Source organism: Liolophura sinensis, chromosome 7 (assembly GCF_032854445.1).
Source record: "Liolophura sinensis isolate JHLJ2023 chromosome 7, CUHK_Ljap_v2, whole genome shotgun sequence".
Lineage (NCBI taxonomy): Eukaryota > Metazoa > Mollusca > Polyplacophora > Chitonida > Chitonidae > Liolophura > Liolophura sinensis.
In genome coordinates this window covers 4,024,271-4,042,002 of record NC_088301.1, presented here as the reverse complement: position 1 = coordinate 4,042,002, position 17,732 = coordinate 4,024,271, and the positions used below count along the sequence as shown (strand labels likewise).

At 38.3% G+C, this 17,732-nt stretch overlaps 1 protein-coding gene across 1 annotated transcript; it reads left to right on the top strand.

Annotated features, from left to right (window-relative positions):
- Positions 1 to 13,976: 13,976 nt before the first annotated feature.
- On the top strand, positions 13,977 to 16,681 carry LOC135471338 (uncharacterized). The gene is made up of 2 exons (XM_064750532.1): positions 13,977 to 14,316; positions 15,034 to 16,681. Exons 1-2 carry the CDS (start codon positions 14,138 to 14,140, stop codon positions 15,230 to 15,232), a joined length of 378 nt encoding a protein of 125 aa, XP_064606602.1. The 5' UTR covers positions 13,977 to 14,137; the 3' UTR covers positions 15,233 to 16,681.
- Positions 16,682 to 17,732: the final 1,051 nt, after the last annotated feature.

The window sequence follows — 17,732 nt, the reverse complement described above, 5'->3', positions numbered from 1 at the left end:
GTTACTTAAATACAGAATGAGTTATATCGTCATACAACAGTTTTACACCACACCAACAATCAAATATCCAAGCATACTGATACGTGTGTCCACCACCTGGAAATCGTATCTAAAATCCTCCTTTTCTTCAAACTTTCAGTAGGAAAATAATAAATGTGAGAAGTCAAATAGCTGTATTTTATTAGGAAAATTTTTGACTTAACCAAAAATCAACGAGAATTAATCCCTCTATTTGTTTCATCAATGTTTTACCCTTGAAATTTCAATGAAATTGTTTTAAAAGTGCATACCCCTTATCTGTAAAATGCATACTTTTTTGTATATCCCCCAGTTTTGAAGAAATAACATTTGAACCTGAAGAAACCAAAATTATTAAACTAAAACTTAGAACGAACAGTTTTGTCCTACAGATTTTTTAATGATGCTCACTTTGACTTGTAAGGTGAAATTCTATTTCTTCAATATCAGTTTAAAATGGGTTGCCATTTAACCTGGACCCTGAGTCATAGATTCGATCCTATATAAAAAAAAGTTCAGTCTGCAATATGCAATACGCCCATGTCTGAAAACCAATGTCAATACCGGAAGTGACATGATCAAATGTAGCAGAGTAACAGTGGTAGTGTTTTAGACAACGTGTATGCGTAGTTACACATGAGAAAATAGAAAAAGCACGGTTATCCACCTTCTTGACCATACCTACCATGAGAAAGAATCTGGGAGATTTCATCGGCAATTGTATTTCACTCTGCACTAAAAGAATGAGTTAGCAAATGTCTACTGTCTACTAAAAAACCTCATACATCCAGGGTACATTTTCCCTCGTACACATTACAAACAGTCAACAGTCCAACCTACTCTCGAATAGCGAATGCCCGTTTGCCTCTGGTGCTATGGATTACGGCGTTTTGTCCTCTCTTAACAATTAAAACTTTCCAGGAAAATATTCCTTTCATTCCTACCATCAAAAAGGCTCATCCCCATCGAGTCATTGTGCCTTATATGTCTTTTAAAGTACTCGCATCACATGATTTTAATTCTAATACAGAGTACATTAAGTCCTAAATTTTTATATCCCCCTCTGGTTACTGTGCTCTACATGTATGTAAAACCTCAGTTCAATACACACAGCACTTTCTGAGATATTACCCGTAACATTTTGTTTATTGATTTTAATACACAAGACTGTGTCGTGAAAGCTGTAATTTACAGTATTTAATATGCCCACAGAGAATTAACGACCAAGCACTTGATCTTGCTGTTTGATTGTATTGTAAACTCAAAGATATATGAGCAGCAGAACGTAATGCCAAGTCAAAAGGTCAAAGAAATCACTGAATTTCAATATTGCTGGTCATAAAGGTTCAACTAGAGAGTAATCATAAAGAAGGCGAATGTTTGGGGTTCACATTTATGAAGCTTAATATTATGTAACTGAAATACTATGTAAATTTCAATTATAAATAGAAATTTTCCACCATATTTTTTTAATTATGTCGGTAACATTACCCAATAAGATGTGAGGCTGAAGGGAAAGCTATATACTCAAAACTCAAATTTTTTACTGACAATATAGCATTTTACTTTAATTTCTCTTTTTCTCATCTCGGCTGAAGGAAAACGTGTTTTAAAAATTGTAAAAAAGAAGAACATCCACTGGAAATACATTAAGGACAGATTAGAATTTCAGGCTTACAGCCTACTAGTTATATTCCATCAAACACAATTCCTCTCAATCCATGTAAAACATGATAATAAAAACAAAAGTCACGGAGGTATTATCTTAGTTACCTAGTATAACCAGAAACATGCACAAAGCCAACACATTCTTAGAAATCAAAATTTATTCAAAAGATAAAATAACCGAGAATATTTATGCAAACTGATCTGTATCACAATTATATTAACCTTGCTGCAGATCCTGTAGATGAAAATGATCCCACTGATGATCACATGTTAAGACATTTATACATATTCCATGGGTCAAGACCCAAAATTTCCTATTTTTAAGTTGGTCTTTAGTACATGTTTCGATATGATAGCCTTCACAGAAAGGTAGCTTTGTATGGATTACACAATGACAGCGCTATTTGAAGATTTCCTCTTACAATCCCCCCCAAAAAACAAAGTGATTCATCCATCTCACGGTGAAGGATGATTGTGGACGTTTTGACATTGATTCAACATGTAAATCTGTCAAGTGCAGCACTTTTTGATTTAGAACGAGAACACTCCTTATAAGAAGGGTTTGTCATTGTAGGTTTTCATTAACTCCAACAGTTTGTTTCTGTTTCTCCCCTGCACTACTTCTGGAGGAATGAGTGAGTGAAAGATTATGGCTTAAAGCCGCTATTTCTGGAGGAAGACTCCTTTTTGTTTACAACCAGAGGAAAGATTCTGTGGTTAAGTTTTTGGATTGCTGTTCTGAGTATGCTGCCATCTGCAGCAAGATAAACAAACTGGATAGAAGGCTCTAATCCTTGAGACACTTTGTCTGATTTACTGCTGGGATAGTGTGCGCGCACAATTTCATCTCATTCGCAAAGAGCGAATATTTTTAGATCTATAAAACAACGTTTTGGGTGGAGCGCTCTGGAAGTATAGTTGGTGTATCCCTAGAAAATCTTCTACAAGTGATAGTTTCAAATTAATCACAAGCACCCTTGGATAGTACAGTCAAGCCTTTTGAAAATGCTACTGAACTAGCAGTCATGTTGCATTTTTCTAATTTGTCCATGTTCAAGCCCTCTTGCGTAATGTTGCCTGATGTCCACTGCTCGCCCTAAAATGTTAAACGAACCTAATCATTTGGCGATTTCAAGGATCCACAGTCATATCAAAACAATGAATGATGCCTGGCTGCTCCTTTAGCTAGTGCCTTCATCAATGAGTGATATCTCCATTAAGAAATAATTTGCTTCAGTGTCCATTCTGTTAATGCATTTATGGAACAAGTTTGTGAGTGCATTTTAATGTAGTAGTCCCTTGACGCATGCTCCTGACTATATTCTAACTACCTAAGCTATATAATTAATGTTATTTTGTTTCAAAATATTTATTTATTTATTTGATGTTTTACGCCCTATACTCCAGAATATTTCAATTATACGTCGGCGTCCAGCATCATAGCCATAACATATATGGCTAGTAAAATTTAAAATTATGTATATTAATAATGATGTAATGAATGTCTTAACGTGTCTTAACTTAATGTACATATTCAAAATAGACACAAGTAAAGACATAAGTTAAAAGTCTTTGAATTTATGATCGCGTCATTGTTTTGGATAGATATTTTATTTTAATAAGTTGCATTCCTAAAAAGGGGAAAAGTAGGAATTACGTAGATAATAGACACAAGTAAAGACGTAAGTTAAAAGTCTTTGAATTTATGATCGCGTCATTGTCTATCTCTAGGCCCAAACGTAAGGTGTAGAAATGCAGATAATACAACGTATTTCATCAGTGGCATTTCACTCTCAGCCTGGAATATATGTGTTCATTTTCGGGATCATTTGAAACACTTGTACAAAGACTTTAAATCCTTTATAAGAGCTCTTTCCTAATTTTATAATCGAGTGTAATGTGCATGGTTAAAAGAAAAATGTATCCTCATGCACATATATCCTCGATGTTGTAACTCGTAGTGAATATTAAGCCAATGGGATGAATCTGATACTTGCTTTAACCAAAAATGTAAATAAATAAATAAATAAATAAATAGCAATGCTTGTGCCTAATAAGCCGTTCCGATGGGTGTCAGTAAATCTTTCCCTGCGAAAAACATAGATTTAAATTAAGGAATGCGTTGTGAATTTTAAAGTCCATTGAAGCTAGCATAAAATCGCCGAAATCTGCTGGCATTGTATATTGTTATATGGTGACAACTCAGTCTTTCGAGTAATTCTAGATCAGTGACGTCTAATAAATTGTTACTAACACCACTACATTTTTATACCTAATTCTGCTTGGGCCATGGTGCTAGTGGACATGCACGAAGCTACTTTTTAAGGACGTTCATGAACACCCGAAAGAACACCATGACTGAAGTGAACTGAAAAGAGCCGTATTACACCGGCTGTGTGTGATCATTCCCCAGCTATCACATTTCCCTGGTTTTACTCTCTATGTTGTATTCTTTCATTTTCTATTCCTGTATAAACCAGGATTCTGCTGGTTGACTTAAGCATTTAATTAATTATAGAACAGTAACTTTTAATAAACGCCATAAACATCACTAATGTTTCTGTACCTAATTCTGCCTAATGGGATGCAGAGAATCGTGTGAGAAATACCCTGTTTGTATAGTACAAATGTAAATCTTAACTAGATTTGGAGTTATGTATTTTTGTTATGTTCTAGTGGACACTGCTTATGACGACCATATTTATCTCACAATATGCTAATTGCTGGTTATATACATTTAAGCTTAGCAAGCATACATATATTTGTTTAGTAATTTTTTATCAATTGCCATAAAAGTTTAATATGGTTAACCAATTGATAGGTATCAAATCAGTAGCTCTCACTGAGTTTATGACACTTGCATTTTGAACTCAGATCGTCATGTCCGCTGTCCAGTAATACTTTTAATATTAAAATCGCCATGGAAACTTTTGCGGAAACAGTAAAGAAACTGTGCTCTTTTGAAGATTAAGTATTGTCGGGAACGCAAGTTCACAGCACAATGGACCATACTGATATGTTTTCCAGAAAACTCGTCAGAAACTGAACAAAAACTTTTGCTTGGTCCATCTTTAGCTTTTCTGTTTCTGAAAAAAGCACGCATATTTCCCCAAGAAATATTGACACAGGTAGTAATAATTATGGTGATGATAGTCTTGCTACTAAGACGAGTTTCTTGGTCTATTGTTCTCTTTATGGTCACCTATTGCCTTGAATTGTAAATGAATAGACAGGCGTAAATGAATAGACTTAAAAATAAATTAAACAAACACAACTCCGTACAACGCATGCGCCGCTCTCTACTATCTAAAAAAAACAGAAAGAATACTCCCTACAGCACACTCAACCTTTCGCTTTACATCACAACCAATAGCACATTCATACTCCTTACCGCGCATGCGTCGCTCTCTACCCTTCGCTTTACACCACTGCCACCAGTAGCAAATTTTGTACAGAAATCTTGAACAACGCTGAGGTCACTGGGATTACGCTGATGAGGCAGGAAGTGATGTCAGAAAACACAAACCATCCGTCTCAACTTTCGTCTCTATTAATACTTTATACACTTGCATTCTACTAGAGAATGTGCATTCTAACAACTTAAACAATTTTATTGATCAATGCTGATTAAATAGTTCCGCACGAGGACACAGGCGATGAGGCTAACCCTAAAACACGTCTACGTGCGTCTCACATGCTCAAAAAGTCAAACCTGTCTATTGGTGGCAGTGATGTAAAGCGAAAGGTAGAGGGCGACGCATGCGCTGTAAGGAGTATGACGAGAAAGTACTTGGCGAAAGCACAGCTGCGCTTTGGACAGCGATATGTACACGTCCCGAAACAGACAAGGGGACAATACTCTGTATTTACTACTCTATCCAGCCATCGTGAAGAAGCGTTTAAAAATTCCATAATCTGGATAGCTTCTCGGGTGAGCGTGACAACGCATTCAAGAATAACCATACATAAACAGTAACCCGATAAACAAGAAAGAGCCATGAAGGACCCTGATCAATCGGATAGTTATATGAATTTTACACGCCCTCACACAAGTTCAGCAACAACGGATCGCCTTTAATTGCAGTCCTGGAGCGATAGAACGACTAAGAGATATGGCCAACATGGTCCCTCGTAAAGATAATGTGCTCATTTGTGGCTAGTTCAAGTCAAGTACATAAGTCTACAACTATATAGACTAAAAACTAACTTTAACATTCTTTTGAATAAACGTGCAGGCCTAATTTGGCGATGTAACACTCGGAATTTAGCTGGTTCCTGTGGTAAGCACAGTTCAGGAGGAACTAAAAAATTCCTGGAAATTTCCAGGCCAGTTTTGTTAATAAAATTAGCAATATTTATGTTTGATTCATGCATTTACAGAAACTTTATATTAACCACGAACTCCGTATTAGTACATAACTGTATGTGTGTGTAAATCAGATAGGGCTGTTGGATATCTACTGATTATTCTATAACAAATGTGTTTTGCATGTAAAGCAGATAATCCTGTCCAATCGACCGGTTATATGTCATGTTTGCTAGCCTCCTCTAAGACCTTTCGTTAACTCTTTATCTCGCCCTTTGTAATAAATAGAACTAGACAACCACGTAGCAAGACAGTAAGTTAACGAATGTACGAGTAGCGAGGCGCTGAGATAGCTAGGCACTGGGGTAACGAGGTTACGAGGTAGCGTGGTAGTGAGGTAATGAGATTACGAGGTAGCGAGGTGATAACGTAGCGAGGCGTTGCGGTAGCAAGGCAGTGGGTACGAGGTACTGAGGTAGACAGGCTACTAGGTACTGAGGTAGCGAAGTTACGAGGTACTGAGGTAACGAGGTTACGAGGTGGCGAAGTAACGATGATGTAATGTTCCTTCGTCCTGCGAGGATATATCTGTTTTAGCACTGTAAAATTTAAACCCAGATTAAGAGATTTTAGTAACACTGAAATACTTTTTGCCTGTGTTAAACTGTGTATGGCGTGTAAAATCCCTGTTTGATTCACGTTTGATTTCGGTATAGTCGCGGCATGCTACGTGTATCAATAATTGAACATTTATCGCTTCTAATTTATGGTAACATTTAGTAAATACTTCTAAACCAATATAGGAAAAAAATATAAGAACCAATTGGATTCGAACACTCTCCTAGATATCTTTAGTGACCTCGGTCAATTAAATTGATATATATATATACATATATATATATATATATATATATCAATTTAATTGATTCGAATTGGTTTTTAAATAAAAACAAAAACATCTGTTTGAGGCGATATACGTTTGTGAACGTAAGAAGTTTCGGAAGTGAAGATGTGTTACTTGTGCCTACAGAACACGACAGACAAAAGACCAGTATATTAGTGTAAACAAAAGTTGCCCAACATTTCTGACAAGTCATATGATACACTCGGAGGTTTATTACCTTTAGTGACAAAAAAGCTCGATCTCAAACTTCGCTATTGCCTGTGTCAAGAGAAAAACGTAATATGAAGACAAAAGTACATCCGAATGTATTTTTTTAATTTTTCAAAAACACTTTTTGTCAAGGATATAGTAGATATTTGAAATCATAGAGTGAGTACATTAGACAGTGGCAAACTGTTTATCCGTATCATGTTCAGTCTGGTAATACCATCACCGTTGTTTTACTTTCTACATGTAAAGTCGCAAACTGGAAGAACCATTTCACAATGGCCCAAACTGAGCGGTTTTGATGCCACTCTTAAGGAAGAATTCGAAGCTTTCACCTTGAGATTTCTTTTGCATGCTTTTTCCTTTTGAGTGTACAGTTTTTGTTTTTAGCGAAATGTTCATTTATGTTATTAGAGTATTTGCTACTATGTACAATTAACAATGCCTACACCGGTTGGCCCTCTTAAATTCGCAGCTATTTAAAATGTCTTAAAGTGTCAGACTTTGATATTTCACACGCATCATTTAACGAATGTTAGACAATGTTCATGACATTTCAAGGCTATATGACAACTGTGTGCAGAGGTTGGTACTGTTACACCCATTTGACTTTAAGGATAGGCTTAAAGGTATCATTTTCAATTTGTGTCCACTGTTATATACAGCGATTTTTAGCGAGCTGGGTGTTTTACTGTTATTTTATTTGGCATGTTCTTTTTTGCGACAAGCATTCTGGACTGTTCTTATGTCTGAAGAATTGCATTAGCCTTTTGTATTGAATGAGATTTGAGATTTTTTATGTTATTTTAATGATAAAGCAATACTGTTGACAACGCTGTTAAATTAAATCCAACCTGAAGTGCACCACTGGCTCTGTTCTTCCTTTCTGGTGCATCCTTTGTTGTGGTGTACCTGTAAACAGTTCGACTGGACCCTGACCAGATTACCTCGTATTCAGCACATGTGCAGTATTCAACAAGGATGTTTACCGCCATTTAACTATCAAAACAACGAAACTGGTTCAGGTTTAGAGAACGTTTCTAGCGATGAAAACAACAGTGGTGTGCTTGGGAGATGTCGAGATGATATGAATTGGATTCGCAGCATACGTGTATAGGCCGATTATTTCATGACGTCATATTTGTGTCCGCTATGTATTTTAGGAGTTGTATTTGAATATAACATTAAGTGGTTAAAAGACGGCCGGATGTTTCTCAAACGTCCACACGCCAAAACATTCATATGGCAATATATTCACAGGCCAATACGCCCACGTCAAATCGTCCACATGCCAATACGCCCACATGCCAATACGTCCACATGCCAAAACATCCACATGCCAATACATTCACAGGCCAATACGCCCACATGTCAAAACGTCCACATGACAATACGTCCACGTGTCAAAACGTCCACATGCCAATACGTTTACATGCCAATACGTCCACATGAGTACTTACATCGTCACGTCTACATATCAGACACACTCACGTCGTGACCTATTTGAATATAACATGGAAGTGGTTTAAATACGGTCGGATGTTTCTCAAAATGCCCACATGCCAAAACGCCCACATGCCAATACACTCACATGGCAATAAATCCACGTCAAAACATCCACGTGCCAATACGTCCACATGCCAATATGTTCACATGTCAATACGTCCACATGTGAAAACATCCACGTGCCAATACGTCCACATGCCAATATGTTCACATGTCAATACGTCCACATGTGAAAACGTCCACATGCCAATACGTTCACATGACAATACATCCACATGTCAAAAGGTCCACATGACAATACCTCCACATGTCAAAACGTCAACATGTCAAAATGTCAACATGTCAGTGCGTTTACTTGCCAATACGGCCACAAGAGTACTAACGTAACGTCCACATGTCAGACACACTCACGTCGTGACGTTCTAATGTCGAGACATACCCATGTCAAGACGAGCTCATGTCGACATGTCCTCATGTCGTCACGTTTTTATATCTCACGTACTCGTATGCCGTCACGTATACATGTCGTCATGTTCTCAAGACGTCCTGATCTCAAAACGGTCACATGTCAAGACGTTCTCATGTTGGACGTCCTCATGTTAAGACGTCCTCATGTCAGATGTCCCAAAATCATGACGTTCGCATGTCAGATTTCCCCACGTCAGAACGTCCCAATGGCCTCATGTCAGACGAACCAATGTCAAGACGTCATCATGTCAGGCGTTCTCAAGTCCTAATGTCATCACACCTTCATGTCCAGACGTCCTCATGTCGTCACACCCTCATGCCAAGATGTTCCCATGTCATAATGCCCTCATTCCAAGACGTCCTCGTGTCCAAGACGTCTATTCATTCATAAAAATGAATGTCATTGTAACTATACTTAGGTTTAATTGCCACTGACCTCTCTCATATCTTAATCGTTTTACTTGAATATCGACAAAACTACACGGCCAATTTCTTGCACGTATAACATGGGCAGTGGTTCAGAATGTTGTACATTGTATATATTGTATTCCATATGCATGTTATGTCAAATTCGATCAAGTTTGCCGCAATATATGAATCATCAGTCCACTTTGTAGTTATCATACGACCCGGTCATTGACCCTATGACCCAGAAATATGTTGTTAACCCTGACGCTGTCTATACTAGGGGATGAATTGTGACCTAGTTTGCCCTGACACTAAGCTGATACCGTCACCAGGTATATAATACCACAGGCTCTGGGTGATCTCCACATCGCCGAACACACCTGGTCAGATACTAGTCTACGCAGCGGCACTCTTCATATTTATCAGGTAACAATATTTCATTGCGACATAACGAAACCGAATCCCATGCATGATGACGTGGTATATGTATGTGTAACACGTAGGAATCTGTGATACATTCTCGTGCATGTTTGTTGTGTTGTATTCAGGAATGTTGTTTATGAATGCTGGCTTACATGATTTCTATACCATTGGCAACATATACTAGACATACATGAAGAAAACACGCATAGGCACAGGTAGGCCGCCTGTGTGTATGGACATTCAGGCGTATCTATGTGGTGTTTTACGCCGTATTCAAGAATATTTCACTCCGTGGTAACTATAGGTAGTTTGCTTATATAGCTACTCTTCTCTGGAGGTATAGAAAGACCCTAACGGCCAGCGCCAAGCTCAATCTATATAAATTGGATCCAGTTTTCCTGAGTAAGAAATCCCTGTTGAGGTTACCCGTGTGCGGAAATTTAAATGCTTGGGTCAAGAACTCCTTCCGTTTTCTGCGTGTCCCATGGGTTCAACACTATATACGGGCCATACACCCCACCAGCAAAAGGCTATAGGACTGCAGCAGTTTATCCGAGAGCATTGAAGTGAAATGCACAAGGAAAGCAGATTGCATGCCCGTTAAGGCGAATGTGTATCGGTTTACTGTACACAGTCTAATTAAGGGAACCACAGGCCATCACGAGGCTCGGCTTTAGGAAAACGCGATATATCAGGAGGCTTGCTTACAACCAGAATTATTTTGCATTCGTGCACATGCGTACCTGTTCCCATGGTGACCGTTCCAGTTGTGATACACAGTGTCAGCGTTCAACAAAATAACACCATGCATGCGAAAAGTCATGTGATTTTGTTGGAATGCTACAAATCGTATGGAATAACTAAAGATCGGCCTGATTTTGTTTCAGTAGCCACTGGCGACACGTCGTTATTTCAGTTCGTACCACGTGCATGGCACGACTGCAGAATTAAGGGCTGTAGTATATTAATCCTTGTGTATCATGTGACTGTTTATGAGATCATTTGTGAACGTGAGAAAGATATCATGTGTTATTGTAGGACAAAACTATGGAGCTATTTTGCCATATGTTGAACTTTTGACATGTTCCTTATAAATACGCGTCCTGTAAACAAGCAGCTGGTGTCTGAAACCAATGTTTATTTACATTTGGACAGGATATACAGAGTCGGTTGACTCGGTCGAAGGGAAGGGATAGCACTATTAATCAGTAAATCTACGATAACTATTCATGATAACATAATTAACAGAGATTTTTTTCTTATACGATCAGGTTATTAAAGCACAAATTTCAAATAATATGCTAAAAATCTGCCTTATCCACATAAATGGAATTCTCTGCACGCTATGGCCTCGACATGATCTTTAACAGCGTTAGGTAGGAAACCCACCTGTTGTTTTGTGACCACACTGTGCTAAAGGCTTCCTTTCCAATCAACACAAAACAACCCCACTACACGTAAAAGCTGTAGACCATTTTCGCATACCAGTATTCCATGCAACGAAATTCTCAGTTTATCTTTATTGGCCTAGATAAATTTAACAGACTAAGGAAGCTAATACAAAAACATCAAATCGGAATACTTTTCTGCCAATGCTGTCCGTCCGATTTATCTATACTGTTCACCTTTAGTTGTAGTTTTGAGTATATCTATTGGTAAACGAGAGAGAAGTTTTAGCTGAGAACATTGTATTCTGCTCCACCAGTCGGACAAATAGGCATTCATACATGTGTACACGTTGATACATGCCTGATGGCAAATTGGTTCAGCCTGTTGTCAAGGCAGTAGACTAGTGACGTCATCATCCAAGATTAAGTATTTTGCGCCATACTCGAGCTTTCCATAATTACTGGTCAGCGAACAGGTTTAAATGTGAAGAACTCCAATCAATGAAGAGGGAATAGCAACTATTAAGTATTTACATCGGCAAGTTTTGAACAGATTGAGTGCTGGATCCGAACAGGTCACGTCACTGAACCAAAATATAGCTCTGTTCAGCATCAAGTTACTGTGCGTTTAACCACTTTTTTTTCTTTTTTTATGAGGTATAGGCTGATGGTGAGGTCAGGAGTTTGGATTTCCTCCCTTTATCAGGTCATCATATATACACATAGGCCCCAAATTGACTTCATGTCGTAAAATTTGAGTATTTGTTTCAGTGGTTTGCATTTATCGACTGAATCTGCTTTCGTTGAGATTCCATCATTGAGTTGAAGTATATTACTTTAAATATATGCAAATATTTGAACACTTAAAGGAGAAAAAAAATTAAATATCAGACAAATACCATTGAAAAGAGTAAGCCTTTCCTCTCAGGTGCATGCCATTAAAAAATCTAATATGTACCTAAACTTGATAAATTGTAAATAAAGTCAGCACCAAAAGCCGCTGTGGGTGACTCCATTTTGCCTAAGAACTAGTCCTCAAGTCTTCTGTGTTAGGAGGAGAATTGCCGTCGGAAACCGCCACAGTGCAGTTCGTACATTTCCGGTGAAACTCTTCTTCCCAGAAGGTAGCGAACAGTACAGTTCGTTTTCCGCTTGACGATTGGGAAACCGGAATGTTGGACGTAGGTTCCGAGTTTGCACGAACAAGGCGGCAGTTTTAACGACTCACATTAGCAGAGAGGCAACACGCCCCCAGCATAAATTACAGGGTGTTAAAGATGGAGGACGCGATGGACTTATCCATTTATGCCAGATTTGCTGTTTTCAGGCTTTACGTGTATGGCGAGGAAAAGTCGCAAAATCGCAAAAATTCGTGATCTTTTCAGCCTATAATGTCATTTTTTTAAGTTTTCTTCTCTATTAATACGATTGACAGTGGCGGTTCGTTTATAACAAATTTATGTAAATCCGGAAAGTCAGAAATAAAATCTAATGTAAATTCATTAATGTGGAATTTCCGTAGTAAGTAGTTATGTTAGAAGTTTTTTGCAGAATACATGCATGTGCAGGGTATGATCGTTTAGAAATGATAAGCTCTGTCATCGATGTTTGCCGCTTTGATGTCAGCATTATATTGGTCGAAACTTCACAGGGATACTTTAGTGCTTACAAGCAGAGAATCTCGCAGGATTTTGCCAGTCTCCGCTAAATTAATGTAAATCTCTTGTGAAAGTCATGTGCCTGAAAAGCACCGTTTTCTTGCAATCAGAGCGCAATTGAGATAGGCCTACATGTTTAGATTGTCGGCACTTTATGAAAAACGAAACAGGCATTCGTATGCCTATAGCCGTCAACCAATATGGACATTCTGTTGGCTGCTTGCGTGAACCCGTCCTAATTTCTTACTTTATATCCTTTCTCAGTTCTTTGGTGGTTTGTTTTGAGGGTTGCTTCGGGAATGATATTGCGATTACATTGAACATCTAATATGCATGGTTCACGACTAGTGTATGAGTGTCTGTTTCGAAGCCTATAGATTCGCAATGTGAGACTCGTGGATGTCTTGATTGCACAAGGGATGTGCCATACCCCTTACAACGCATGCATCGCTTTTTGCGTTCGCTTTATATCACTGTCAGAAAACATTGTACAGAAATCTTGAACAACGGCGAGATCAGTGGGGTCACGGTGATAGGGCCGTGACCCCAGTGATGTCAGAAAACACAAAAACAAACCTTTGGCTATAATTATACAATATACATATACATTCTCTTTCCCCAAAGCATTGTAACCAACACTTGAACCATTTTTGTAGATAAATACTGATTACATAATTCTGCACTAGGACACCAGTGGTGAGACTACGTCTTCTTGCGTCGCACAGTCTCCAAAGGTCAAGCTTTTCTGGTGTTGGCAGTCGTGAAAAGCGAGAGCGGCAAATTCGCCGTAAAGAGTATGGCAATGTACACTGTTCAGAAACAAATTTAGCTACTGTAAATGGAAAGGTCGTTAGATTCGAGCGATGCTGATTCCGAAAGTTCGATTCAAGTATATTTATCACGAATTTCATAAATGAGGTCATTCACATCTGTTTAATGGAATCTGGAGCAGCTAACGTTAGCAACTGTTGACTTCGAGCCTTCCTTATTAAGAACTACATCATAGATCCACGTCGGCTGATGAGATGGTTGTCGTTTGAGCGGATTTGTTGCTCACACATTAACATGGTCATGTTCTTCTTAACTCACTTGGTTTTCATTACGGATAAAGCTCATATGTAAATGTTGTAGATTTTAACATGACCGTATCTCTTTATTCGACACGTATTCCTATTTTACAGCCATGGATTTCCACATCAGCTTTAACGTCGCCATGGTGATAGCAGTTGTTCTGGGGGAGGCCGTTAGCGCCCTCTTGTATTCAAACAGCCATGTGTTGGGGAAGAGACTCGGTGATCGCTACCTCGTAACAGCGCTGATCTGTGACGTGGGACTCGTCATCTTCCTCAAATACGTCATCGAGTAAGAAGAATTAATCTATGTATATACGCTTATCGAACAACTCTACATCAGTTAGCGTACAATCTGTTGTGAAAGTTGTGAAAAACGTTAGAAAGCTGTGAAAAACGTTAGAAAGCATGCACATATATATAGCGATTCTTACATTAATTTCATGATATTTGAACTTTACATTCAGGTAAATCTACTTGGTTCCAGTGGGTTTTCTCTTGAAACTACATAACGTCGCAAGAGGTTGATAGCTTTGATTTTTGTACCATCCCGTAGAATTTATGAGTTAATACAAATTAACGCTGAATAAATAGAAGTTGTGATTCATATATTTGTTATCATATATGTCATCCCATAAAAATAATAATTTTTTAATCGTAACTGGCATTACATAAATACATGTAAAGTATCCATCCAGCAACGTTTTTCCAGATTATGGTAATCTTACCAACATCCAGATTTTTACATGATGTTTCTGTTCTTGCATTACGAAGTTATAAATTGTTCAGCTGATTCGGATTATTTTCCCAAGGACTTCTTTTTAAATTTTAAACTTGGAAATTGTTCACTCTCTCATATTCTAGTTACCATGGTAACGATATTTTCTGAATTTTACATGTACTATATATATCAGGTTGTGGTTTTGTACTTCCGTATAAGTGAGAAATTATTGAATGCAGCGTTAAACAACAATCGGATGAACCCAATAACTGCTGATTTCTTTTGTAGACAACACTGGTCGGTGGGCGGATGGCAGGAAGCCCTAATCTTGTCACTGTGGCTGTCGCTCTTCTTCGTCTGTCTCGAGGGACCCCACACCGTTCACAACAGCCTTGACACTTTATCTCATTTCTCCGGGCATGTCGCTCACAAGTTTACTCTGATATTCGTCATGATTTTATCACTCGTCTACTTCAAACGTTACTAGACCTCGTTTTCAGTGAAGTTTACTATAGAGTTGACATTGATGTAGACCATTAAGAGCCTGCTGAACGATAAAAGACATTTTCCAAAAGCCACGGCCTTTGACCCAAACCTGTATAACAACTTGGTTCTATTATACCTAAGTAGCTTGTGCAATACTGGGCTCGTATTTACAAAGCAACATAAGACTAAGGTCATGAATTCAAAGTGCTTTATAAAGCCAAACTCAGAAATAATTAGAACACAAATTATGATTGGTGCATTGTTCTGCAGTAAAGATTCGGTTTACAAATTTTAAACTTGCTACAGCAAAACATTTTCACTGTAGTTGTGGTTGAATTTTTTACTTAAGTCTTAAGTCGTTTGATAAATAAGGGCATTGGTGTAAACATAGGGCGTGAAACACATTGCGTGACACACATGGCTCAGCGCCGACTAGCGGTGATTGTGATTTTGGTCCCATTGGAAACGAAGCATAGTTATTTCGTGTCACTGATGAGGGGCTACAATGGGTTAAGATCAGAAGTATAACAGAGATTTGGAATGCGAGTATTAAGCATTAATATAGTTGACGCGTAAAGGGGATACTAAGATTCGTTGTTAAATGTTACGTTTTGATTTATTTAGCTGTGGTCGTCTTACTTTAATAAATTTCCATGTTGTATTGTTAACCTATGTCTGAGTCCAGTTTTAGGACAGTCGTCAGTCTGGCATTTTAGCCGACTCTTGGCCGGTCAGGAAGAAAACACTAGTTGTCTCCCGTTACACAGTATTACATGGCCTCGGACCCCGATTAATTTTCCATAAGCGACAATGTTAACGTCTAGCGCTGTAGCTCAGTCCCAAACATTCCGTGGCCATTAAGCTTTGGTGCATACCTGGCCCAGCCTGTGAGAAAGAAGCCATAAAAATCTTGACATAGGTTGACCGTCAAAATCTGGACCTTTCCATGCCGGCAGCTGGGAGGCGTGCCTAGCAACGCCAAGGGGACGTCACTCGCAGCCTCATCACTACCTCACACCTTGTGTCCTCTCGCCCAGAATTTCAAACTTTCATCAATAAAGCTCATACCTCCTCAAAGTTTAGACAGTTTCCAGCATTTTAATACCAAGCATGCACCTGTGCACCAAAAATGGACGCCTGGGAGCAAAAAAAGACTTTATACCCTAAAATTCACAGAACTACAATCGTCCCTACAGAAAAACGGAAGTTGTAATGGGGGTCTTTGTCCACATTACAAGAGCTCGTGCCCCATTTTGATTTCCATATCGGTTTCAATGTGATTTTGCCAAGGTCGGTCAAGGCCTTATATTCAGTGGAGGAATTGCACGTGTACTTTTGGAAGACAAATCAATAATCTGCAAACTGTGGATCCAATTGATCCTCTCAGAAAAAGAAACAAATGTTTTAGGCTTCAGTTTACTTTTTGTGTAATAAAGATCTAAATATATATGTTTCTGTCAGAGTTTGAGGCATTTGTACTCGAGAAGATTTCATCTATAGAATAAGGTTTACAGTGAATGTCAGGTTTGACTTAGCCTTAAGCGATTTCCTGTTAAAATGTACATGCTGACTAGCTGCCTGTAGGCTAAGACATGGGGCCGATTTCACAAAATCATTTCGGACATGTCAATATCTGAAATACGATTTTAAAACTTGCTTTTTGGCTTTGAAAAATTAAGTTTTTGTCCACTTTATCAATGTTATCTTAAGATAAATGTATCTAAATTATAACTTCCAACACCAAAAACCATCGTAAAGAGTTTTTAGCTCGCCCATATAAAGTACAGGCGTAGCTTATGTCGTACCCTGAGCGTCGGCGTCGGCGTCAGTGTCTGCGTCCAATAACAGAGGAAGCAATGTTAAACAAAATGTTAGGGGTGGTATCTTAAAAAGTAATGCAGGTATTGCGCTTAGGGATTGCACACATGTAGAGCACAACGGCACGAGAGGGATATTTCATTGCATAGTAAAGACCGTAAATTACTGAATTCCTGATTTAGTATAATGTGCATTATATAGAAAAGGAGTATGCTCGACTCTGTACTTCCTTTCTATAACATAAGTTACTTCACTGATTATAGCTGTAGCACACACACATATCTGAGCAAACATGGGAATGGTCGAATTAGTGAAACGTATAATTTTTCAGTGGAGCGCTGTTCTTAAGTCAATGAAAAACGCTCAATCTTTACCACTATACAATTTCTTAAAAGTGCATTTAGAATTACATAAAATACAGTTCGGTACGTGAATCAGTTCCAACAAAAATATATTTACAATAATGTGTTCATTTGCTATACATATACATTTATAACAGTCATATTAAATAGGTACACATTGACTTATATGAACAAATATGGGAATGGTCGAATTAGTGGAATGTATAATTCTTTCAGTTCAGCGCTGTTCTTAAGTAACCAGCTGGCCTGAGTCGAAGCTTATATACGTTTTCGACCACCCCAGTCTACTCAGGTAGCGTTACACATTTTAACACATCCGAC

What these genes read in the sequence shown, in the direction of transcription:
- LOC135471338 (XM_064750532.1), top strand. Translation starts at nt 14,138, where the DNA reads ATGGATTTCCACATCAGCTTTAACGTCGCCATGGTGATAGCAGTTGTT. An exon ending in TTCCTCAAATACGTCATCGA is followed by an intron (nt 14,317 to 15,033) that starts GTAAGAAGAATT and finishes TTTCTTTTGTAG; the next exon opens with ACAACACTGGTCGGTGGGCG.